We start from the raw sequence: 26008 nt of genomic DNA on the forward strand, positions 1-26008 counted from the left end.
CTTTTTCTTTCTTTCTCTCTTTCTTTTTTCCTTCTTTCTCTCTTTCTTTCTTCCTTCCTTCCTTCCGTCTTCATTCTCTCTTCTTTCATTTTCTTTTCTTTTTTATTCCTTCCTTCCCTCCTTTCTTCCTTTCTCTCTCTCTTTCTTTCTTTTTTCTTTCTTTCTTCTTTCATTCTTTCTTTCTTTCTCTTTCTTTCTTTCTTTCTCCTTTCTTTCTTTCCTTCATTCTTTGGGGTTTTTTGTTTGTTTCTCTTTCTTTTCCTTCCTTCCTTCTTTCCCCTTCTCTTCTTTCTTTCATACCTCCTCACCTTTGAGGTGATCCAGACCAAGTCAGTCTGTGTCCGCATTTTTCACCTCATTTTTCTGGCAATGACTTATTCTCCAGAATGCCCTGGTGTACTTAAATATTATACTTTACCTCTTTTCTCAAGTAACTGTGCCATGAATAGAAAAACAAAGCTTTTGCTGGGAACATGTCTATTATAGAAAGATCGTGATGAACACTTCCTGTGAAGTGAGGCTCTGAGAACCCCACCCATCATGGGCTAGAGTAGCCAAGTACTGTGAACACATGGATTCGTCCTGAGCAGAGACTCACTTGTGAGTATTTATAACAGCAGTAAGCAAATATCCACAGCAGTTCCTTCAAAGAACAACTCTCTATTACTAGGTAAAAATGCAAGAGGAGTTGAACATTAGAACATTTATGAATAAAATTCATTCTTCACACTAATTCAGTGAAGACAGCAGGGCAGGATGTGGGAGTCTCGGGCTGAACACACAGGCAGAAGATCGACACTGGGGTTTGCAGGCAGGAAATCCATTCAAGAACACTACTGCAGGCCAGTGAGTGAGGCCAGAGATGCCGGACAAGGCCTAGGGGGTCAGCCTGGTGGAGCTCAGGAGAGAAAGGGAACGTGAGGCTCTGGAGAGATCCCAACAGGGAAGGCCTTCCGACCGCTGAGCTGAGCAGCCATAGGAGTGAGCGGCCTTGGGCATCGGCCCTGGCCTTGAAAGGAGACTCTAGGCACCTTATGTAGGCATCTGAGGAAACCCCAGGACTGGTTCAAAGTGAGAGGAGACTCTGCTGGGATCAGTGCCCTCAGCTGGGAGGTGGAGGGGCATCTCACAGGCCATTCATTGGGACAAGTCCCAGGGTCTTCAGAGCCACCAGAAGCAAACACAGCAGTGGCCATGCCATTGGCAAAGAGGAACAGATCTGCCTCAGGCAATACTGCAGGCCAGCTGCTCTCCAGGAAGCTCCTGGAGACCTCTTGCCGGCTGGCCCCTCCCCCGGGGCTTGGCTTCTGGGCTGAGAGCTGGGCAGCCCGGCCATGTCAGAACAAGCTTCCCTTCAGACTGGAGCAGGGGCAGCTGACCACCAGCTTCACGGGGGAGCGGGGAGCGCCAGGCAGTCCTGCGGGAGAAGGTGAGGCTGGGAGAGGACAACAGAGCAAGTGGGATGAGGGAGAGGGGGCAGTAGAGAGGGTGCAGCCCTCCATGGTCTGGAGAGGCTTAGAAACTCCGCCTGTTCATCGCTAACCGGACAGACTGTTGCTTCATAGGCAACTGCAGATCGCTGGTCTTTAATGTGAACAGCAGAAAGATGGTCACTGTCCTTTAAAAGCACACCAGTGTCTCCAAAGTAAACCTGGAGAACTGGGAGAAGGTTATGGAGTAAAGTCAAGATGTACCCTAAGTCTCTCAATTTCCTACAAAGAACCAAACCCCAGTGATGACTATGAGTCATGCACCATTACAAATAAGAACACAGTCCTGTGCCTGACTCCACGTCGAGATCCACCCAACACCACCGCTCCGGGAGGAGGCTGGGACCCTCCTGGGAGAGACACAGAGGGAGGGGGACTCAGGGGCAGGACTGACTTCTGAAGGCACAGTGGGAGCCGTTATTCCAGCTCAGTCTGAGCGGTTATGTGGCTCTTTGTGCCTCCATTGCTTTCAGTTCATATTTTCCTTGGTATCAGTGGTTGGGGATAAAAAACATTTTGATCCTGAGTAGCAACCACATTGTGGTTTCTGTGAGAGATCTTCATAGAAGTTTCTCCAGGGAGATTCAGGGCAGATCTGCAGGTTTCTGTGTCCCGGCTCACAGCAGAGGGGACAGAATCTCACAGGGCACCAGGGATTCTCAGAGTGGCCATCTGTGCGCGGGCTATCTCTGCCTTCTTGCTAGAGCAATTCCCCGTGCAATTGCTTCTCAGCCGTGCTCTTTGCTGAGGCCCTCTGGGTCTCCCAAGAGGCGCTCGGGAAAGCTTGGGAGTGACTGCTTCTGTTGGTCTGTCTTGACTTGGCTTGTTGGGATGGAGGAGGGAGAAAGGCCAGGGAGACAGAGGCAGCCATGCCCTGGCCTCCCTGCTGCAGGCGTGTGCCCAGCGCTCTGCCTGGAGGAAGGAGGCTCCTCCCCTGCCGCCCCTGCTCTGCTTCTGATTTTACAATCACAGCTGAGAAGCTGCTTGGCTGGGGTCACCTTGTGCTGGTTGACAGGGAATGTGATGGAGTCTGATGGTCTGAGTCCCTGCTCTGCCCAACACAGAGGAAGCAGGGGTGGTGGGCAGCTGTTTTGGCTTTTTTCAGTCATCCTGTCCTTGCCTATAAAATTAGAGTAAGAATTGTTCCTCCTACTCTTAGAGGAAGAACACAAAGGCATAATGCCGCTGTGCATTGTGTGTTGTCATATAATATCTATTGAAATGAACTCCTCTTGGAAACAAGAGGTTTTAATTTCTCTGTTCTTTTTATCTTGTTTGTTATTCTGTCTTTGGGAGGGTAAGGGAGACACTGAAATGGAGGGACAAATTGTGAACAAATGCAGCAGTGGTACTCAGTAGATACTGTGTTGAAAATAAACTATACAGCTTGTGGGCAGGGTGCGAGGGAAAATCTGGGAGAGAGCAAGGGAAGGGGTAACGTTGTCCAAAAAGAAATGTACTCATTTTGTGACTTATAAAACACTAATCCTTCTGTGCATCACCTTTATAATAATAATAGAATGTAGTTATACCTCCAATGACCCTTTTTCTGATGACATAGTGACATTCATTCGATTCAAATCTTTACCCCTGTGTAACTACTTTGCTAGAATTTATAAGCAGGAAAATTGGCACAGTAAAGTTGTAGCAAACTAAAAGAAAAAAACCAAAACACAATTCTTCCATCCTGGAGTGTTTCTGAGATTAACTATTCCTGTGAAACCTTCACAGCCGGGTCCTCAATATAGTCATCTAATCAGTCATGGTTACAAATGCATATGCTCACCTCAAACCATTAATAAAAACGTCACATGTTCACAAAACATGAGTACAATGAGCTCAGTTCCATCACCAAGCTTTGAGAATATTGCCAGGTTTCATGTTTGACAATTCAGGATTCTTGTTTCTGACAACCCAGTTCTCCTGGATTCTTTCGAAGTCAATAACAGGTTTCATATCATTTTATCTGAAAATATTTAAAAATGTATATTAAAACTAAGACTTTTATTCACCGTTGTCATCGCACCAAAAATGTCTGTCTTGTTACCAAATGTCCTTCAATCTGTGTTCACAAGGCATTTACAATTTTTATTATTCATTTGTAATGAAGTCCAGTAAGGCAATCCCACATTATTCTATGCATTTTCTGCCCCAAATGTCAAGTTAGGCATTTCCCTAGAAATCCTTGAGGGTTTTCCTTTCAGAGGGAGATGGTAGGGAAGTCTAGGACTGCTGCTTTTGTGGCTCTGTTTCTTATCTTCTTATTATGTGTGTGTGAGTGTGTGTGTGTGTGTGTGTGTGTGTGTGTGTGTGTGTGTGTGTGTGCGCACATGCATGCATGCCTGCATGTGTTGTATACAAAGTTTATGCCTGTATTCCCAGTACATAGCACATATGTTATAATTCAATGATAGGGATATTATCAGTTTTGTGACTATGAATAGTGTTAGGGCATTTCTTTTTTCTTTTGGATTTTTGGGCTCTATTCTTCTGGGGGTTGTCAATGAACTTAATATATTGAAGAACATGATCAGGTTTATTTGTTTCACAGAATCTTTGATTTTTAGGAATTAATTTTCAACATAGATTCCGTCTACCTAAATAGTTCAAAGATGTCCACCTTCTTTCTTTGCCACGCTACTTCTTCCCTCTCGACCAGCACTCATTTCTTTCTTTACTTTCTCCCTCCCCCCTTATCTTTCTCCTTGCATATATCTGTAATATATTTATATATAGTATATAAATATAATGAGGATGTGGACACATGTGTGCTTGCACTCCTTTGGGTGAGGGGTCTCCCACTCTATGTTCTTTTATTAACCTCCTAGGTTTTTGAAATTTTTAATTTTATTTTAAAGATGTTGTACAGAGGGGTTTCAGTTACATGAGTAAGGTGATGAGTTCATTTCTTGTCAAAGATTGTTACACCCTCCTTTGTTTTTCTCTTATTATCCTTTTTTTTTTTTTTTTTTGTCGGTCGTGGGGCTTGAACTCTGGGCCTGGGCGCTGTCCCTCAGCTCTTCAGCTCAAGGCGAGCGCTCTACCACTTGAGCTACAGCGCCACTTCTGGTTTTCTGGTGGTTTATTGGAGATAAGAGTCTCACGGTCTCTCCTGCCCGGGCTGGCTTTGAACCGTGATCCTCACTCAGATCTCAGCCTCCTGAGTAGCTAAGATTACAGGCATGAGCCACCGGCGCCCGGCTTCTCTTATTTTCCTTTACCTCCCCCTTAACCTCGTTGGTTTTGATGCTTGTTGGAACCTGAGTAGTGACACATCTCCATGCATTTCACAGCTGCAGGATATATTAACTCATATTTTCTGAAATAGTCTCTCTGTACGTGGTGGCTAGGATTATATTGTAATTTTCTTTGAGCCTCTCCTTCAGTCCAGTTTTCTAAAAGAAATCCTACTTTGTCACATCCAGTCCTGTTTTCCTAACATTTCTTTAGGATTTGGTGTTGAACTCAACTCTAATTTCCTGTCTGATGCAGGCGCTGTGAATGCTGGGTTTCAGAGTTACCTCTGCCTCATAGAAAGAGCTTGGATGTTTTCCTCTTTTTCCTGTGCTCTGGGATGTAGAGCATGACAGAATTCTCTGATCGCTAAAGCTCGATAGAATTTTGCTGAAGAATGGTGAGAAACCACGAGAGCTCGCCGTCCACTCTGTGGTCTTGCTTGTCCTCAGTCTGTCATTCCCAGGTCTGCAGGGGTCGGCACTGAAATGTGCATTCATGCATGCCACATATACCTGATAGTAGAGAGTTTACAATACCAACGCCTGTTGACTTTTAGCCTCTCCAGTGCAAGGTTATCTGCTCGAGTTTTGAGATGAGTGACCACCAAACCACTTTGAACCCATTACCAAAGACCATCACCCCTCTTCTATAGTTACTGAATGGTAGAGCATTTCCACAACGAGGACAGCCATTTTGTATTCCCTTTCTGTATATAGCTTGTGAAAACAAAGCTCCTGTGTACATCACACATTTAATTTAAAGAGTTTTCTTCTCCCTGTAAGTGATGTCTTCTGTCCATGTTGAGCATTCCTGTAGTGGGCTGGCTGTGTACATTCACCTCGGATACACTCCTGCAATGAATGGTGTCAGCCTTCTACACAGATCCAGACTCTCAGGGCATTCTGATGAAGATGCTCTCGTGGGATAGGAAGCTCATTGCTTAGGTCAGAATACGTCAGATATGATATCTGAAAAACAAAGTAGAATCTGTTCTGGAAAATAGGTCTCACACAAAAGGAAAGGATAGGAAATACCAGATTTTAAATGGTAATTGGTACTTTTGTCATAGAAAATTAAGCAAGAATGCGGTAGAAAGCAGAAAAGTTGATGGAGATACAGGGCAGGGGCATGGAAGTGAGAAAACTTCACTGGCTTGGATGATTTGGTTGATTCCGAAGGGAAGGAACAAAGGACAGAAGGGCCAGCAGGGCTGGTTTCTGGTGATCTCTAAGCCACGTTCTTTCTACCTTTAAAGTACAGTCCAAGTGCCCGGGCTCCTGAGGCTGAATTCCGGTGGCAAGCATGGCCAAGTCTGAGGATCACTCTTGGCGGATCGTTCTGGTCGGGAAAACTGGAAGTGGGAAAAGTGCCACAGCCAACACCATTCTTGGGGAAGAAATCTTTCATTCTAGAATAGCTGCCCATGCCGTCACTGAGACCTGCCAGCGGGCATCCAGAACGTGGAAGGAGAGGGACCTTGTGGTGGTGGACACCCCGGGGCTCTTTGACAGCAAGGAGAATCTGCAGACCAACATCGTGGAATTGAGCCGGTGTGTCCTCTATTCCTGCCCAGGGCCTCACGCCATCATCCTGGTTCTGAGGCTGGGCCGCTACACAGAGGAAGAGCAGGAAACTGTTGCTTTGATCAAGGCTGTCTTTGGGGAGGCCGTCATGAAGCATGTGATTGTTTTGTTCACGTGCAAAGACTATCTTGAGGGCTGCAGCCTCGATGACTTCCTAAAAAGATCGGATGCAAACTTACAAGGCATCATTCAGGAGTGTGGGGGCCGCTATTGTGCCTTCAGCAACAGAGCAGACGAGGCTGAGAAGGAGGAGCAGGTGCAGGAGCTGGTGCGGATGATAGGGAGCATGCTGCAGAGCAGGGGAGGGGCTCACTTTTCTGATGACATCTACATGGATGCAGAGCAAAGCCTGCAAGAAAAGGCAGAGCTCTTGAGGAAGCATTACACAGAGGAGTTAGAAAAGGAACTCGGAGCAGTGAGGGAGACATATACTCAGATGTGCAAGCAGAGTATGCAGAACAAGGAGGCCAAAATACAATCAATTAAGGAGAAGTATGAGGCAAAAATAAGAAACATCAGGGCAGAGGCAGAGACAAATATACTTATTCAGATTTTTGAGAGAATTAAGAGAATGCTTCTCAAAATACGCCATTTTTTCAGGAGATAATGTGTATATCAGCTTTATTCTGTCTGCACTTACCACGAGCCTTCTTTCACATCACCCCCTCTCTTCCCCGTGGCAGCCCTTCTGCAAGCAATGTGAGCAGGAACAGAATTAAGAAATCGCCAGATTGTTCTGTGCTGGCCTCAGAGCCCATGGTGAGCTCTCCCAGTCTGACTTGTGTACACTGCACTCAGCACCTAGAGAAGACAGCAGAGGCAACACCCTGCCTTTTTGAACCAAGTGCCTACCCCAGCTGTCCTGTTCTGAATTCCGAATTTCCAAGAATCCCAACAGGGACCTGGTAGGGATGTATTTTTCTAAAATGCCCTGATCTATGATTAGGCGGATATGGTGGACACATAAAGAAGTAGTAATCCTAAGACATACATGCTGATTTCTGAGAGCCATGAACTCGCAAAGCAATGCCTGGGGTTTAGTTGGGCTTTTATAGTGAGTGAGCCAGAATGTCACAATGAGTGTCTCCACCAGTGGGGACTGTGAGTGACAGCAATAACTTGACCAGAAGCTTGTTAAAATAAAGTAATCGTGTGCTGAGTATGGATGCAGAGTCTCTGTTATTGTTTTATAAAACATGGTTTGGACGGGACCACATTTGTGGAAATATTCCAAGAATGATTATATGGGGTGTATGTATCTATATCGATATCGATATCAATATGGATTTAATTTTAGACATATGAAAAAGCTCTTGGTACCAATGGAGATAATAATGCCACGACATTCTGTGATGCCTATAATAATTGTATTCATGATGAGAATGAAAATGATCTCTTCTCAAATGAAATCTAGATTTCCCCTAACTAGCTGTAAATTTCAGTGAGCAGTTGGTCTAAGTTAGAGGTTACAATAAAGGTCATTTGTGGGAATAAGTATCAAAGAGAACAAGGAGCGCTGTCTGCAACCCAATAAGATAAGAACTTGTTAGAAAACTTAGGATCCATCCAAACTTACTGACAGAAACACTGGGATAGAGTTCAGCAACCCGTTTCTTTTTCTTTTCTTTTTTGCTGTTGTTGATTGGTTGCTATTAAGAAACCCTCCTGTGAGTCTGATGGATATGCCACCTTGAAAACAACTGGCTAAGGCACTGTCCATTGGTCTTTCCCCTGTGATTGAGCTGATGGACATGAAGATCTGAAGAGGGCTAGAAAAATCACACTTCAAATTTCACAAGTTTCACGTAGAAGCAGTCACTGTAACACTCTCTCTTAAGACAGACTTTACAAAAACAAAAGATGAAATGAAGAAGGGCTTTGGACAACCAGGAAACAGCCTGTGTGAGTTTTCATTGCTGTGCAACTACTGGAGATAATCAACTTACACGGAGGAAAGGTTTATTTTGGTTCCCTGCTTGAGAGGCCTTGCTCTCGGATGGCCTGACTCTGGCTTTGGGCCCGTGGCAGGCAGCGCAGTACATCATGATGGAAACATGTGTGAGGGAGGTCTGGTGAGCTCATGGTGGCCAGGAAGCAAAGAGGAAAATAGGAAGAGGCAAGAGTTTTAGCATCCCCGTCAGAGCATGCCCCCAGTAACCTAACTTCCTTCCACCAGCCCCCATATTCTAAAGGTTCTACCAATTCCCAGTAATGTCACCGAAATGAACCAAGCCATCTGCACATAGAGTTTTGGGAAACACTTACCCAAATGTCCCAGGTAGGAAGCAAAGAGCTTGAAAGTTGAGTTCCATCAGAAATAAACCTTCCCCTTTGAATTCCTTTTTCATGGAGACTGCGTTGAATCTGCAAATTGCTTTGGGTACTGTGGACATTTTAACAATACTAATTCTGCCAATCCACGAACATGGGAGGTCTTTCTTGCATGTATGTGTGTGTATACAACTTTTTTTCAGTGTTGTGTAATGTTCATTATAAAGATCTTTCACTTTCTTAAATTTATTCCTAGCTGTGTTCTGTAGCTCTGGGGGATGGACTTGCTTTCGTTTTAATGGATGGTATCCAAACCCTGGATCTTGACTAGATGATTCAGCCAAGCCCAAGATCTGTAGTGTTATGATTGCAGATTACATTTCTTTTATAAGATGCTGGCTATCCAAAATAAATGGGCTTTAGATCACTCTAGAGCAGCTTATAGCAGGCACCCAGCATTTCAATACTTGCCTCTCTAGCTTGTTTTCTCTCTGCCTGAGCACTATTCTGGCAGGAACCATTTACCCATGAAAGTCTTGACACCCAAAGACTAGTGGGTAGCTAGTTCATGCCTTACCAGAGAGGAAGCTTAGCAGCTGGAGATCACACAGACAAGATGGTTCTCACTCACCTCTGAGGACAGCGCTTGTTCCTGCAGCAGTCTGAGTTTGAGGTTTTGATCCACACATTGAACTAGGCAGTTATTTTTCACACTTCATAAAAAACATGCCCAAAGCAACTTCCTCTCAAGACACAGTTCAACTCAAGAAGCATAAAAAGCAAAAATGAAAAAGGTCTTCAAGTTCACAGTGTGATGGAGAGGAAATAAATGGGGGTTGCTGATAAGGCCTTAGCAGAGGAAGCAGAAAATGGAGAAAGCCCAGAGCCTCACCTACGAGCTCCCACCCACGGTTCTTCTCCAGCTCATGTTGACTACAAGTGCTTGTTTGCAACCACTAAAAGAATAGGAGGGGACTTGTATGGGGCTGTAATTAAAACAAACAAAACAGAAGGGCTGGGAAGGTGGCTCATTGGTAGAGTGCTTGCCTTGCATGCATGAGGCCCTGGGTTCGATTCCTCAGCACCACATAAGCAAAAAGAAAAAAAGCTGGAAGTGGCGCTGTGGCTCAAGTGGTAGAGTGCTAGCCATGAGCTGAAGAGCTGAGGGACAGCGCCCAGGCCAAGAGTTCAGGCTCCACGACCGGACCCAAAAAAAGAAAAAACAATTCTTATACGTTTGTGTTAGTCCTAAGGCTTGAACTTAGGGCCTGAACACTGTCCCTGGACTTTTTTTTTTTTTTTTGCTCTAGGCTACCTAGCACTCTACCACTTGAGCCATAGTTCTGCTTCCAGCTTTTTGGTAGTTAATTGGAAATAAGAATCTCAAGACTTTCTTGCCTGGGCTGGCTTTAAACCACAATCTTCAGATCTCAACTTCCTTGGTAGCTAAGATTATAGGCATGAACCACCCAGCTTGTCACTTGCCCTAGAATCTACAGTATTTCCATCCTGTAAATACTTCTAATACCTTTCTGTAACTTCAACTGGCCCTTGAATTTCAGCTCAATTTTATTTCTTCTAAGAAGTCTTTCAGGATACTGCCTACCATCCCGCCATTTTTAGCAGATCCCTCATACACTGCCAGAACAGATGACATCCTCCTTAATTACACTCAGCCTGCTAAAGGCTTTTCAGTGTCATGCTTGCTGGAGAAAGGAGATGTGTTCCCTGAGTGACTAATACAACTACATTCAGAGTTACGCAGGAGTCTGACTCAAAGTTTTAAGACAAATGAGAAATGCAAAGTAGAGGTAAGGGTGCCAAGGTTTTCTTCTGCTTTCGGTTAACATGTGAGCCAAAATGAGGAGTCAGTGCTTTTTAGCAAAAGCAATTTCTAAGTACCTGTTATGTGATGAGACTTTACTTCTGGATTTTTCTGACCAACTGAACCTAGAAATGACTACATGAATGTCCAAGCATGAGTTAGCTGTTGAGAGTAGTTACCATTTTCTTTCTTTTAAGTCCAGAGACTCTCTGGGCCTATTTTACAGGGATGAAAACTAGCTGAAGATCAGTAGTAACCCATTCTAGAAATAAAGTCAGCCTCTGGGGCCTGCAGAGCTCTTCCTCTTCCTCTGAGTATGGCCAGATATGTGATATCAGGGACCCAGATTGAGATACACTCAGCATCCCATGGAGTCCCGGCAGGAGGCTGGTTTTGGTGGTGATACACTGCAAGTCCACAGTGCTTCTGTCTCTTTAAATTGTTAGTGTCCAACCCTCCCTGAGCTTCCTGAGCTCTGAGTTCTGAGCAACTCAGTGACTTCCTCTGCGCTGGAAGGGAAATTTTTTGAACTCACAAGCAAAGGGAAAGCGGAAAGTCAGGGCTTCCCAGAGCCGCTTCAGAGCCTGTCACCAGGAAAGGTGAGCCTGAGCCTTCGAGGAGGGAGGAGGTGGGTCGTGAGGGCCCAAATGGTCCCTAGAGAGTGCTTACTCCTTGTATCCTGTGTATTTTGCGAAGTCCCAGGCTGGCCATCCCAAGGACCCAGAGCAGCCCCGGTCATGCGGCCAGGTGTGTGAGGCAATGGAATGCGGCCAGGTGTGTGAGGCCCGGGTCATGTGGCCAGGTCTGTGAGGCCCCAGTCATGGGGCCAGGTGTGTGAGGCCCAGGTCATGTGGCCAGGTCTGTGAGGCCCCAGTCATGGGGCCAGGTGTGTGAGGTCCCGGTCATGCGGCCAGGTGTGTGAAGCCGTTCTGAGCGTCAAAGCCAGCAAGTGCCGAGGAAGTTTCAGGAGGCTTTTCCTGAGCACACTCATTCTGGCTAGGGAATAAAACCTGTATCGCCCCACACTTTCTTATACCAGGAGATAAAGTGTGTGCTAGATCTACTTCCAGGGCAAAATGCAGATGGAAAGAAATCAATCATTCCTCAAGTCACATATTGAGCAAAACATTTTTTCAAAAACATTCTGTACTCCCAGAAGAAACTTGATATATGACAAAGGTTGTCATATATAATGTATTATCTATAGCGTATATAAATTATATACAAATATAGAATATATTAGATCCAGTTACATGTGTAAATATATGATATATTTCCTGATAAGTCTTATCCACTCTTAAACTCAAGAAGACCCCTAGAGACATCCGAGCATTGTAACTCACTTTTCAACCTCTTTAAGTATCTGTCCCCTAATTCCTGCTTCTCCTGATGCAGCTTCAGGAGTACCATGGAGAAACACAGCTGATTTCTAAACTCAAATTGTGTTCTGACTGCACCAGAAACACCCCAATCGCTGACTCAGAGTCTCTGAGGATGGTGCCCAAGTATGAATTCTGAAAGAACCCCACATAATTCTGAAAAACAGCTAGGTGTGGGAGTAAAAGAACTACATGAACTTTTGAGTTCTTTCAAAGTATGAAGAGTATAGAGTTCTACATGCTTTATTTTCCCAGAGAATTAAGAGCCACTTGTCACCCCAGATCTCAGCAGGAACTTATTTCTATGTTAAAAATATTCAAAATGATTTTAACTCCCATTCCACAGTCTGGAAAATTGTGCTGGACTCTCAGAGAGTTCTATGAATTCCTTACAGAGCACACCAGCAGTTTCATATTCAAAGCAAGACTTTGAGATTCAGCTAACTCTTGTTACTAGCTCTAAATCTCACATCTGTCGCTTCATATCTGTGTTGTGCTAGTCAGGGGAGTCTGTGGCTTTTAGACACAAAGTAGTTAATAACACAAAGCTGTAGGGTTGAACTTCACTGAAGACAAGGACTACAGAAAGAAACATATTTGGGTTGAGGCAAACTCGTTTTCAAAGACTCCTAGCCAAGGACAGGCCATTCATTCCACTTCCTCTGTGCTTTCTTCTGTGTGGTGCTCACAGGAGACGTATAACCTAGAAGAACCAGCACAGAAGACATAAACAGACACTCTGAAATGATGGGGAAGTGTAGACGAAGAACTCAGGTAGAAATAGGGTGAAGATAAATAGTAACAGATAGGAAAGCACAGCGGAGGTTGGCAGAGCTCTGGTTTTGCTGGCTCAGAGGGGAGTAGCTGGAAGGAAAGCAACATGAGGGAAGACGGGTCATTTGTGAATGAACGAATCACGTTTGGAACTCTTTCAGGGAAACATGGGAGGCCGGAAGATGGCAAGAGACGAGGAGAACCCCTATGGTAAGAGCCGTGATTACAGCAGCATCATTGTCCCCTCTGACTGAATTGGGGTAAGGCAGGGGCAAGGGGACTAGAGGCATGGCTCAGTTGGTAGAGCTCTGGCCAATGAGTGAAAGCATCAGGTAATGAGTTCAAGTCCCGGTCCTGGACCAAACAAAGAATAAAAGGAAAGAATGGGGTGGGAGCTGAGTATCAGGAACACACACTTATAATCCTAGCTGCTCAGGATGCTGAGATCTGAGAAGATCAATTCAGAGCCTGCCCAGGGTAGACAAATCCAATTAACCAGCAAAAACTGAAGACATAGGTCAAGTGGTAGAGCACCAGCTATGATCCAAAAAGCTGAGCTAGACTGGCCCTGAGTTCAAGCTCCAGTTCCAACATGGAGAGAGAAAGAAAGAAAGGGGGCGGGGGGTTGGTTTAAAACAGGAAGTAAGTATCTAATGTCCCCTTTGTTCTGAACACTCAAAGACTCCAGTTCCCAAGGGAAAGGTGGCTGCGACTGACATCCTGTGACCTTTGCCCTCCCAGGGTCAGAAGGTGACGTCCAGCAGTTCCCGCAGGAGTCCCAGCTGCGGCTCATCCTGGTTGGGAGATCGGGGACAGGGAAGAGTGCCACGGGCAACAGCATCCTGGGCCAGCAGCGCTTCGTCTCGAGGCTGGCAGCCACGTCCGTGACCAGCACCTGCGTGGCCGGCAGCAGGCAGTGGGCTGGGTGGCACGTGGATGTCATCGACACCCCGGACATCTTCAGCACCCAAGTGCCCAGGACGGACCCCCGGTGTCTCGAGCGAGGTCGCTGCTACCTGCTGTCCTCCCCTGGCCCGCATGCCCTGCTGCTGGTCACCCAGCTGGGTCGCTACACCAGGCAGGACCAGGAGGCGCTGGGCAAGGTGAAGGAGCTGTTCGGGGAGGGCGTGGTGGCCAGGATTGTGGTGGTCTTCACCAGGAAGGAGGACCTGGCCGGCGGCTCCCTGCACGAGTACGTGCGCCTTACCGACAACCTGGCCCTGAGGAAGCTGGTGGACGAGTGCGGGGGCCGCGTGTGCGCCCTGGACAACCGGGCCACCGGCCGCGAGCGGGAGGCCCAGGTGCAGGAGCTGCTGGGCCTGGTCACCGGCCTGGTGAAGAAGCTCGGGGGCACGCACTACACCAACCGGGTGTACGACGTGGCGCAGTCACTGCGCACCACCAACCCCGAGCAGCGGCTCCAGAGGGTGGCCGAGGCCGTAGCTGCCCGTGTGCAGAAGTCCCCGGGGTCTTGGCTGCTGGCAGGGCTGTGGCAGTGGCAGAAGTCACACAGGACCCTCTGGAGACGGGGCATGGCTGTCCTGCTGGGTATCTTTCTGGTCTATGTGCTGTTTGGCAAGCGCCAGCCGGAGACCGTTGGTGACCTGAAGGACGGATGGCCTGCACCTTAAAAAAATGGCTACAACCAGGGCTGGGAAGGTGGCTCAGTGGTAGAGTGCTGGCCTTGCATGTATGAGGCCCCGGGTTCGATTCCTCAGCACCACATAAGCAGAAAAAGCCAGAAGTGGTGCTGTGGCTAGCCTTGAGCTGAAGAGCTGAGGGACAGCACCCCCCAAAGTTCAACCCCCACAACTGACCAAAAAAAAAAGGTTACAACTTGGCCAAGAAAGCATGAAGTGCCTAGGGCTGAACGGGAAATGTGAGCTTCATCCCAAGGAAATCTCATTCTTTCATAATCAGTCTTAGTGTGATGGGCACTTGGACACTGTGTCGACCTTGCCAAGGTCTGTAAGTGTTTACTTGTAAGGGTCCGAATATCAACTTTTAATTCTATGCGTTCAGTGTTTCTGAATTAATTTGTCTAACTTAAAGCTTCTGTGATTCATTGTGATGGTCTTGGCATATCTTGCCTCTTTGGACAAACAGTAAAATGACTGGCAGCTTGGAGAAGAGATGAATGCCTGGTCCGGGGAAGAATTCTTATTCTGAATACGCCTCTCTTTCTTTACTCTGAGGCTCCTGAATTTTCCAGTTGGAGTGTTTGCCCCTTTGCTACTCCTGCAGTCCTAGACCTTCAGCATTAATGAAAGATGCTGGTGTTCTACATGCTAACTATTGCTTCTAATACATCTGTTTATTTACTAGTAGGATGAGTTACTACCAAGTAGATAAATGTAACTACATTAAAAAGAAACTTTGCAGTTTCTGATAGGTATTCTTGTTCTTGTCTTTCCAAAATAAAGTAAAATGTAAAAAAAATAATAAATGATGTCTGATTGTGGTTATTTGGATTTTCATGCAGCGTGTGTGTGTGTGTGTGTGTGTGTGTGTGTGTGTGTGTGTGTGTGTGTGTGTGCAGAAAGGTTCCCATAGTTAAGGCAGGATAGCTTCAAACTCACTAGCTAAGTCAGACTAGCCTCAAGCCTGCAATCTTTCTACCTCCAACTTTGGAGTCCCAGGATCATAAGCATATGCCACCATGTCCAAACATATGCTGCATTTTTGCATGCACACTTCCACATGTATTGTGCATACCAAGCTTTTCTCTCAGAGGGGAGAAGAGGAGCAGGTGTGTAGACTGAGAGCCATGGGCATCTAGGCTGAGGTTGGTGTTCTGTGGCATGGGTTTGCATAAGCTCCTTGAATGTTTTCAAAGGCTCCTGAATACCATATCGTTAGAAAATGGGGATGCTGCCTAGCTGTGCGCACCAAACACTGGCATCTCCTTATTTCTGCTTCTGAGTGGAACAGGACTGGCCATCGTTGACTCAACCAAGCTCTTGTTAGCAGGGACAGATATGGAAACAAGCCCGAGTCAGGGGACAGAGGAGGAAAGGAGTCTGCAAGTCTTCTCAGGCCCACATCAGGAAGGAGGTGTCTATATGTGAATGCTGCCAGTGGCACGGCTAGCCAAGATGTCAGGAGGGTCAGAGTAGACCGAGGCCTTGCGACAGGCTGTCCCGATCCGTGGTGTTCATCACAGCAAAGTACGCTCTGTAAAGCATGGCTGGAGGAAAACTCATTCTCAATTCAAGCGTTTAGCTTTTTCAAGAGTATTGCTGGTCCCACAGGGGACCCAATCTGAGGAGGCACTTTGGCCATCGGAGGGGCAGCAGGGAAGGGCTGGCCCTGGAACAAGGGCACAGGGAAAGGCGTGGTGGCCCCAGGGTGCCTGCTTTCACCCTTGGGCTGCTGTGGATCCAGGGCCACTGACCATCAGGCTACGATGTCGCCTTGTTTTTCTTTCATTGCTTTCATTGTTTCACCTATGTGTCCATATAGATCATTCGATGTTTATCGTCATTGGTCTCTGTCTGATTTGTATGGAAATCAGATCGTAAATTGCTATTATGGTTTTTAAATTTTCTTGCGGACGGTAGCATGTAAGAATTACGCCTGGGCCCAGCACCAGTGGCTCACGCCTGTCATCATAGCTTCTCTGGAGGCTGAGATCTGAGGATTGTGGTTCAAAGCCAGCCCAGGCAGAAAGGTCCATGGAACTCTTCTCTCCAATAAACTACCCCAAAAAGCCAGAAGTGGCACTGTGGCTCAAGAAGAATGCTTACCTTGAGCAAAAGAAGTTCAGGGATAGTGCTCAGGCCCTGAATCCAAGCTCTTGGATGGGCCCAAAAGAAAAATTTTACCTATAACAAAGAAAAGCTGGACATTTGCGAATAAACCCCCTTCAACGGGCACACGGCTGGGAGTCCCAGGGACCTGGAGAGGGACACAGGCCAACGTGTGGATGAGCCGGGACTGGCGCTTCAGAGCACGCTGGGCATGGTGCAGATAGAGGTTTGCTTAAAATGTTTATCTCAGTGACACTACTTACGATGTTCACGTGCAAGGAAATGATGTTTGAAAATGACTTTCTAGATTAAATCCATAAGAATATGACACAGAAACATAGTAGAATACACGGGTTACATAGCAGGCCAGCCCATAAGGTAGGAAGGGGAAGGCCTCCCTACGAATTGGAGTTGTACACAGCTGGCCAGGGAGAGGGAGGGGCAGAGAAGGCCAGAGTGGGCCAGCCCCCACCTGCAACATTAGGCAGCTGAGAGAATACCTCACTGCCGGTGAGGACAGCTCCCAACCAATCAGAAAAAGCAGCAATTACTGAAAGGAACTGAGGACAACTCCCAACCAATCAGAGAAAGCAGCCGTTACTGAAAGGAACTGAGGACAACTCCCAACCAATCAGAGAAAGCAGCAGTTACTGAAAGGAACTGAGGACAACTCCCAACCAATCAGAGAAAGCAGCGGTGACTAAAATGAACTGAGGACAACTCCCAACCAATCAGAGAAAGCAGCAGTTACTGAAAGGAACTGAGGACAACTCCCAACCAATCAGAGAAAGACTGAAATGAACTCTGGGAAATGGAGACAAGAAGTTTTTTGTTTGTTTGTTGTGTTTTTTTGTGGTTGTTTCTTTTTGTCTTGTTTGTTCATTTATGTGTCTTTGGGAGGGCAAAGGAGGCCACAGAAATGGAGGCACCAAGGGTGAACAAATACAGCAGTGGTGCTCATTGGACATTACGTGGAAAATGAACAACTTGTGGGTGGGGACGAGGGAAAATCCAGGAGAGAGCAAGGGAAAGGGTGACATTGTCCAAAAAGAAATAGACTCAGGCTGGGAAGGTGGCTCAGTGGTAGAGTGCTTGCCTTGCATGCAGGGAGCCCTGGGTTCCATTCCTCAGCACCACGTAAGCAGAAAAAGCCGGAAGTGGTGCTGTGGCTGAAGTGGTAGAGCCCTAGCCTTGAGCTGAAGAGCTGAGGGACAGTGCCCAGGCCCAGATTTCAGGCCCCATGACCGACTCCCCCCACCAAAAAAAATACTCATTACCTGACTTGTAGCTGTACAGCACCTTTATAACAATTTCTTTAAAAAAATCCAATCAAAGACTTGGCCCAAAATATGCAAAGCCACAAGAAATATGAAGAAAACAAAGTAACACAACTCATGCAAAACTCACTGACTCTAACAGAAAGTAGTCAGACTTGCAGACTTGAGCCACAGGCTTCCTCCTTTCTTAAAGCATTTAAAAACCAACTTGTTGGTTTTCTGTCCGCCCGTTTGAGTTGTAAATCCTGAGTTGTAAATCCTTTATCAGTTTTGCCAGTTAATACCTGAGGACTCTTTTTCTTAAGCACCAGAGTGTCATTTCGTTTAAATGAAAAGCAGCTGGGCAGGAGACTTCCCTCCTATCTCAAGCCTTATGTAGTGGAGTCCACCTTCACAGGCCCCTTGCCGAAGGCTGTGAAGCTTTGTCTTAAGGTCGTTTTCATCTGGGTAAAGGTGATTGGCTAACATGAATAGTCCAGTGGGTGGATTTAGGATGAATCCCGTTTCATAAGACTAGCCGTGGTTGGTCTAGAGAACATTGCAGTGGTGCTATGGCTATTTGGCTGGGTATAGCTGGGTGAAATTTGCCTTTGTAATCTCAGAGAGTGGCCTGGGATGGCCCGGAGTTCTGGTTAACGCACATTGAATGATAGATAGGCTGTTCCTGCCTTCAGGAAGAGGCTTCCTGGCCTGGCAGCCCTTTTCCCTTCCTCCGATCTTACACAATGGCATGATGTCACCTAAGGGAACTTCAAGTACTGACAGAGGGGACTCAGGGGCTTTCCAGGGGTGATTCTCCGGGGCCTAAACCCATCTTGTCTCCTCAGTCTCTCTCTTTAGAGCTCTGATTTATGTTCCATATTCAAGTCTGAAAGGCACATTCAGTGGGAAAGAGAGGTACTTTCCCCTGCTCCCGGCCTCCCCCAAGTAAACCCACAGCCCCAGGAGCTGACCTTACAGATCGCCATGCAGGAAAGGGACAGCCTGTTCATGGTTAGAGGAACATTCTAGAAGCAGAGCCAGAAGCAAGGGGGTGGGGGGATCAGGGAGGAGTAGGTGCTTGCTTGGCAGGAGTTCGGGGAGGGCAGGGTGGGAAGCTGGGCAGCGCTGCTTCCCCATCGCACGGGGACTTCTCTGGGCCTGGGGGAGGGGAGCTGTCATTCCCTTCCTGTGTCTGGGTTCTAACACTGTTTGTTTGCTGTCAGGAAAGGAAATGGGAGGCGGAGGGGGACGAGTCTTGCTGGGCGCCCTGGGCAGGAAGCACGGGTCAGGGTTAGAGCAGCACCGTGCTCGCACTCACGCTGGGACCAAAGGTCCTCCCTTGAATCCCCTTCCAGCCCCTCCCCAGAGACCTAAGGCTGCGGGTGCCCCGGGTGCGCCACCATCTTGTTGCTCCTTGCTCTGCAGGACTGCGGCTGGAGAGCGAGGGCCCAGCTCCCCGCGCGAGCACCCCAAGGTGGCCTGGCGGTGCTGTGCTTCACCCTGCAGCTCAGACAGAGGACGCGGCCTCTTGCCCTTGACAGGTAAGCAGGCCTGGCGTGTTCAGGGCCCATGGTCGGTGGGGAGGAGAGGGGGACACGAATGGAATGTTTGGGAAGACAAGAAACACTCTGAGCTCTCCTAAACCGGTCTGGAAAGCCAGCTTGGCCGTTGCTTTGATCAGAGAAGGTGTCCTGGAATAAAACGAGGCTCGTGGGGGTTTCGATTGGGAAGGTGCATTTTGTGCTTCTGTGTGAAGCTCCTGCCTAAGCCAGACAGTCAGCAGGCGGGCACCGTGTCCCTGCCACACAGCTGGCCCTGGAAAGAGAAGAGGGGCCCCGCTCTCCATTCTGAATGAACGTGGCACGGTCCCTCAGATCTCGGAGTCCCCCAGCCCCTTTCCTGCTGGCCTATGGCTCCTGTTAACTTGCCAGTCTGCCGCATTTCTGGATACTCAGTTGCTGGCATCTGCCAAAGAATTGATTCCTAATTCCACGTCTCCCTTTGCAGCCCGCACCCCTCAGCAGCGGGCTGGGGAGAAGCATGTTTGCGAATGTTGCCAAAGTTTCCTTGGCTTTGGGAACAGCCACGTTGTTCCATCCTGGTCACAAAATAGACCCAAGTCAGCAAAAGCAAGGCACTGCTCCACCTGAAGTGTGTCACTCCACAGCAGTGCCTGCCCCTGCACACCCGCAGGCTGAATAACCCTCCATTGTATTGTGCAAACGGGCTCCTGCTGTGTTAGCTTCCAGGGCAGCCTTCTCCTGTCACTACATTTGCACGCTGACTGTGGAGTGACAGCACTGAATGGGGTTTGCCAGAAGGTTCTTCTCTACTTATCTGGAATCATCTGGGTTTCCTGAAGTAAAATCAAAGAGAAGAAAGAGGTGAAAGGAGCCCCCTTGGGGCTGGCGGGAGGAGTTGAGTTAGTCCCTGGCAAATCACTTGATGAGGCTTCCTAAAAGTTTAATCCGAATTTAATACCAACCTTAATCACATCACAAAGGAAGGAAAGAGAATGATTAAAAAGACACGGGCATGCAAGCAACTTCAGAACCAGCACAGCTGCCCTGAGGATTATTACTACACTGCCATCATCTTTAGCACATCCACATCTTGAGCACTAGCAACCATGTTGCTCTCAAGTCTCAGAAAATGTCAATGAAGTCAAAAAGATGTCATAGATTTGGGGGGAAAAATTAGTAAAATGCAGGGTAGAGTTTGCCAGGGACAAGAAGAGTGCATGGGAAATGGTGGTTCTTCTCTGAAAGAAGGGCCGGGTGGGGGTGGGGGGAGAAGGAAATGAGAAGAGGGCAGACTAGAGGGGAGAAGGAAAGGGAGAGGAAGACGTCTTCATATCGTCTGCTATCGTGAAAATAGATGGTTTCCCTAATGAGACCTCGGAAAACCCACTGAATGAATAAAAAAATGGGCCAAAAATGTGCTAAAAGACAAGATAACAGAAGAAACCTAAATAGCAAATAAACTAGGAAAGCTTTTTAATGATAGGCAATAAACGTGTACATTAAATCTATCAATACATGCTTCTTAGGTCAAAAAACAAACTTTACAATTTAGGGGCGGGGGAGGGAAGGGGAAGGAGGGGCGGGGAGGGGTGTAGTTGTGGAGATGGGAGAGAAGGGATGGTAAGGGAAAAACAAAGGAGAAGGCAACAATGCTTGGTAAGAAAGTACTTGTTACCTTGCTCATTTGATTATAACCCCTATGACAGTACTTTCACAATAAAAAAAACTTATTAAACAAAAAAAGACACACTTCTCTGTGCCCATAAGGGTAACAGCAGATTCAGCCTGCAATCACTGAATGCCTGGGCAGATCTGGGGGAATTCTCCTGGGTGGTGGGTGCAAATGTGAGTTAGAAAAACCCACTTGGAAGCAAACTTGACAGCACACAGGCCAGCAGAAAACCAGACTCCAGATAAACTGTCACGTGTGTGTGCCAAGAGATTCTGTCATTTGCAGTACTCTTTGTAGTGACAAGTCTTTCAGAATAGCTTAAATGTTTATTCCTAAAGAACTGGATAAATCATTGCATAAATTATACCATTTGTGTAAACATTTAAAGTATAAAACAATACTACAAATGGTCTTTGGATATCCATGTATACACACATGTATAGATATATGTATATGTCTGTATATATATGTATATATACATATATATGTATATATATATACAAACAAGAATGTTTGAAAGCCATTTCTGAAGGGCAGAGGAAGGAGAAGGAAACTAGAGTTTAAAAAATTATAAAAGACATGTATCTGTAACGTTTCAAGTTTTCAGTCAAATGGAATGGCTTCAGTAAAATGCCCAAGTACTTAAATTTGTTTGTTACAAATAGCGGGTATTTGTTTTTAGTATTCTGTGGGTTTCTTCACTTTGAAAGTTTGCTTTTGGCCAGGACCCTGTGGCTCATGCCTGTAATCTTAGCTACTTAGGAGGGGGAGATCTGAGGATCTCAGTTCAAAGCCAGCCCAGGCAGAAAAGTCCATGAGATCCTTATCCCCAATTAACCAACATAATCCAAAGTAGAGGCACGGGTCAAGTAGTAGAGTGCTAGCCTTGAGCAAAAAAGCTAAAGAAGAGTGCAAGGCTCTGAGGTGCAGCCTAGTATATGCACACACACACACATACACACACACACACACACAAATTGTTTCATAAATTCTGCACTATTGAGCCAGGTGCCCATGGCTCACGCCTGAAATTCTAGCTACTCAGGAGGCTGAGATTTGAGGATCGCAGTTCAAAGCCAGCCTGGGCAGGAGAGTCCATGAGACTCTTTTTTTTGTTTTTGGTTGGTCATGGGGCTTGAACTCGGCCTGGGCGCTGTCCCTGTGCCCTTCAGCTCGAGGCAAGTGCTCTATGGCTTGCGCCACAGCGCCACTTCTGGTTTTCTAGTGGTTAATTGGAGATAAGAGTCTCATGGACTTTTCTGCCTGGGCTGGCTTTGCACCATGATCCTCAGATCTCACCCTCCTGAGTGGCTAGGATGACAGGCGTGAGCTACCAGCTCCGGCTCATGAGACTGCTAGAAGGGGCACTGTGACTTAAGTGGTAGAGTGCTCACCTTGAGCTGAAGAGCTGAGGGACAGCGCCCAGGCCGAGTTCAAGCCCCACAACTAACAAAAAAACAAAAACAAAAAACAACAGTAAAAACAACAATAAAACCTACTGCACTTTTAAAACAAACCATAGAGTCAGAGTTTATCTTAGTGAGAGCTGTGTATTGTACATAGGCCTTCCTAATTACTGCTTCCTTATTCCTTTTTTTTTTTTTGGTCTGGTCGTGGGGCCTGAACTCTGGGCCTGGGCGCTGTCCCTCAGCTCTTCAGCTCAAGGCTAGCGCTCTACCACTTGAGCCACAGCGCCACTTCCGGCTTTTTTCTTTTTGCTTATATGGTGCTGGGGAATCGAACCCAGGGCCTCAGGCATGCAAGGCAAGCGCTCTACCACTGAGCCACCTTCCCAGCCCCTGCTTCCTTATTCCTAACACCCAAAAGAATGGCATTTTGCTATGCTTCACTTAAATCAAGTGCTTATGCCAGTGTGTGTACCAGTTGCTGGCAAAATCTGTAGGCATACAAAAAATGTAGTTATTGGGAGATTAGGACTGCAGGGACAAGCAGAAAAGATGTTTGACTAAAACTAGAATGGGAAATGAGTTTATCTTCTCCTTGTCAGTGATGTTGATTCTCTCTACAGCATGCACCAGCTCGTCACCAAAATGCTCAGCGTAGGGAGGTGATTGTGAGTTCTCTTCCATTCTTTCCAGTCCTTGAAGGGAGTCCCTGGTCCCCAATTCCACCCTCCCATTGGAGACCACCTTATGCCTGCCCCTGGAATGTTCCAGAACTGGACATCTCTAGGACGATAAACAAACCAATTGTTTCCAGCCAGGCACTTTTTCCCCTTTATTCTGGCAAGTTTAATTACTTCGGTTCTAATTTTTAACAGCGGAAGGCTTTCCTCATTTCATGTTTTCAGCTTGTGGGTGGGGGGGGCGTTTACATAGCAGAGCATTTCGTGCTTTGGGGGGGCTGAGGAAGAACAATGGCGGCATATTGCCATAGCATCACCCAGCCTGGCCTTGTCCCTGCGATTCTATGGATTTTGGAGAGTCAAATGTGAGTTAGAAAATGAGCAAGGAGGAGCTGGGAAGGTGGCTCAGGGGTAGAGTGCTTGCCTTGCATGCATGAGGCCCTGGGTTTGATTCCTCAGCACCACGTAAGCAGAAAAAGCCGAAAGTGGGGCTGAGGGTCAAGTGGTAGAGTGCTGGTCTACAGCTGAAGAGCTGGAGGACAGTGCCCAGGCCCAGAGTTCAGGCCCCACAACTGACAGAAAAAAGAAAAAAAAGAAAGAAAATGAGCAAAGAAATGGCCTGCGTCAGGAGAATTGTCTGGATTGAGGCAGGCCCTGGCACTTTCCCTACGGAGGATGCCTTTCATTCCTTTTCTGTTCATGTTCCAGAAGGGAATGGAAGGGTTTCCGAAGAGCAGCTATGGAACAATGGCTGAAGGTAAGAAAGCCTTGGAGTTCTGAGGAGGCATCTCTGTTCCCTCTCTACCTGGGACCCCGCCCTAAACACAAGGACAGAACCCATTACTTTACAGCCAGGCAGAAAAAGACAGCAACCATTTGTCCCCTATCTCCTCAACCCCTAAGCCTGAGACATCTTCCTCCCTCCCTCCCTTCCTCCCTCCCTCCTTCCCTCCCTCCCTCCCTCCCTCCCTTCCTCCCTCCCTCCCTTCCTTCCTTCCTTCCTTCCTTCCTTCCTTCCTTCCTTCCTTCCTTCCTTTTTTTTCTTCCTCCCTCCCTCTTTTCCTTCCTGCTGGGAATTAAGTCAAAGCTTTTTAGCAGATTCCCAGGAGAATACAGTGATCTACAAGTATGAAGAACGTTCACTTATATGGCATTAATGCTCGCTTGTTTGTTTTTACAGGAAGGGTGGAAGACAGTGGATTGGAAGCACCTTCTTTGAGGATCATCCTGGTGGGAAAAACAGGCAGTGGGAAGAGCGCCACAGGGAACAGCATCCTCTGCCGGCCAGTGTTCGAGTCCAGGCTGGGGGCCCAGACAGTGACCAGGTCCTGCCGGAGAGAGCTCGGGACGTGGAACGGCAGGCACATCCTGGTGGTTGATACGCCCTCCATCTTTGACTCACAGGTCCAGACCCAGGAGATGGTGGAGGACGTCGGGCAGTGCTACCTGCTGTCTGCCCCTGGGCCCCACGTGCTGCTGCTGGTCACCCAGCTGGGGCGCTTCACGGCTAAGGACGTGGAGGCGGCGAGGAGGGTGAAGGAGGTGTTCGGATCAGAGGCCATGAGCCACACGGTGGTCCTCTTCACCCACAAGGAAGACCTGGGCGCTGGCTCCTTGGACGATTACGTGGCCTGCACAGACAACGTCCACCTGCGGGGCCTGGTGCAGGAGTGTGGGGGGCGGTACTGCGCCCTCAACAACCGGGCGTCCGGGGAGGAGCAGCGCACGCAGCTGCAGGAGCTCATGACTGTGGTGCAGGCGCTGGAGGGCTGGCACCAGGGCTCCTTCCACAGCAACGACCTCTTCCTGCAGGCTCACTTGCTGCAGCAGGGCGGAGACGGGGTCCTGCCCGAAGAGCGCAGGCGCTACCTGCGCAGCGTGAGGCAGCACCTGGACAGACAGAGGTGGGCGCTGCGGGCGGAGGAGGGCAGCTGCTGCTGCAGGGCGGTGCTCACTCTCAGAGCCTGGATGGCTTCGCACCTGCTCCTCACTGCCCTCCTGCTCCTGTGCACCTTGATCGTTATTGCTGTCTTCATCGATATGTGTATCACGCAGGGGAAGTGAGCGTGCCCACTTGATTTCTAGAATGAGTTTTCTTCTGGTTCTCCGTCAGTGTCCAGGTGTAGGACACACCCTCTGCATCACAGCTGTCAAACATTTTCCTGCAGGTGCTTTTAAGTCAATAAAACTCAGAGGAAACTACAGCTACCAGCACAACTATGCTTATTGCAGCATTATTTACCATAGCTAAGATATGGAACCAACCCTGATGCCCCTCAGTAGAGGAATGGATCAAGAAAATGTGGTATATATACACAATGGAATTCTATGCCTCCATCAGAAAGAATGGCATTGCCCCGTTTGTTAGGAAATGGAAAGACTTGGAAAAAATTATATTAAGTGAAGTCAGCCAGCCCCAAAGAAACATAGGTCCCATGGTTTCCCTTATTTGCAACAACTAGTATATGTCTGAGATAAGCAGAAAAGGTCAGATAAGTTGATGTTAGGGGGATGAACCCCAACATAAGGACTCAAATGTTTTTTATTTCATGTGATTGCTTCTAAAATATTTATAAGATTAAATCTTTGTTGCTTTGTATGTCCCTCCCCCACAGTATAACCCCTGCTTTCACTGTATTTGATGGTGGTATAATTTGTGGAGGGGAAGGGCAAAAACAAATTGTTTAAATAGGTATTCAGGTGGACCCATTGCAACAATGAGATGTACAAGTCGTTATGTTGAAAAAGGAACTTTACAACTTGGCAGGGGGGTGGGTAGGGGTTTGGAGGGGGAGTTGAGAAGGGATGGGAAGGGGAAACAAAGGAGGAGGCAACAATGCTTGATAAGAAATGTACTCATTATCTTGCCCATGTAATTGTAATCCCTCTGTAAGGTATTTTCACAATAAAAAAAATTTAAAAACACAGAGGAAAATAGTTACCGTGTGTGTGTGCGTGCATGCATGCGTGCGTGTGCGTGTGCGTGTGTGTGTGTGTGTGTGTATGTGTGTGTGTGTGTGCCAGTACTGGGGTTTGAACTCAAGGCCTAAACCCTGACCCTTAGTTGAGTTTAGTTTTGTTGTTGCGCAAGGCTAGCATTCTACCACTTAAGTCATAGCTTAAGTTAAACAGAGCTGAGAGTCTCATGAATTTCACTGCC

General features: G+C 47.3%; 2 protein-coding genes across 3 annotated transcripts; both read left to right on the plus strand.

Moving 5' to 3' along the window:
• Positions 1-1336: 1336 nt before the first annotated feature.
• Positions 1337-7469, plus strand: LOC122105870 (GTPase IMAP family member 7-like). Of its 2 annotated transcripts, none has more exons than XM_042677126.1 (2): positions 1337-1429; positions 5983-7469. In XM_042677126.1, exon 2 carries the CDS (start codon positions 6030-6032, stop codon positions 6915-6917), a length of 888 nt encoding a protein of 295 aa, XP_042533060.1. In that variant the 5' UTR covers positions 1337-1429; positions 5983-6029; the 3' UTR covers positions 6918-7469. The 2 variants fall into 2 exon arrangements, with proteins under 2 accessions (XP_042533060.1, XP_042533061.1); XM_042677127.1 differs by having other exon boundaries at positions 1342-1429; positions 5988-7469.
• Positions 1360-25118, plus strand: LOC122105852. Its single transcript, XM_042677105.1, has 7 exons — positions 1360-1429; positions 10853-11005; positions 11103-11180; positions 12721-12769; positions 13301-14186; positions 18657-19108; positions 24029-25118. The coding sequence occupies exons 3-7, from the start codon at positions 11166-11168 to the stop codon at positions 24910-24912; spliced, it is 2286 nt and encodes a 761-aa protein (XP_042533039.1). The 5' UTR covers positions 1360-1429; positions 10853-11005; positions 11103-11165; the 3' UTR covers positions 24913-25118.
• The last annotated feature ends 890 nt before the right edge of the window (positions 25119-26008 follow it).

The sequence above is a fragment of the Dipodomys spectabilis genome, unplaced genomic scaffold (assembly GCF_019054845.1).
Source record: "Dipodomys spectabilis isolate Male_0828 unplaced genomic scaffold, ASM1905484v1 ptg000034l, whole genome shotgun sequence".
In the NCBI taxonomy this organism is placed as follows: Eukaryota; Metazoa; Chordata; class Mammalia; order Rodentia; family Heteromyidae; genus Dipodomys; species Dipodomys spectabilis.

Coding starts and splice junctions, on each gene's coding strand:
- LOC122105852 (XM_042677105.1), top strand. Junction 12,770..13,300: donor AGACGAGGAGAACCCCTATG/GTAAGAGCCGTG, acceptor TTGCCCTCCCAG/GGTCAGAAGGTGACGTCCAG. Junction 19,109..24,028: donor CGGCCTCTTGCCCTTGACAG/GTAAGCAGGCCT, acceptor TTGTTTTTACAG/GAAGGGTGGAAGACAGTGGA.
- LOC122105870 (XM_042677126.1), top strand. CDS start 6,030: ATGGCCAAGTCTGAGGATCACTCTTGGCGGATCGTTCTGGTCGGGAAA.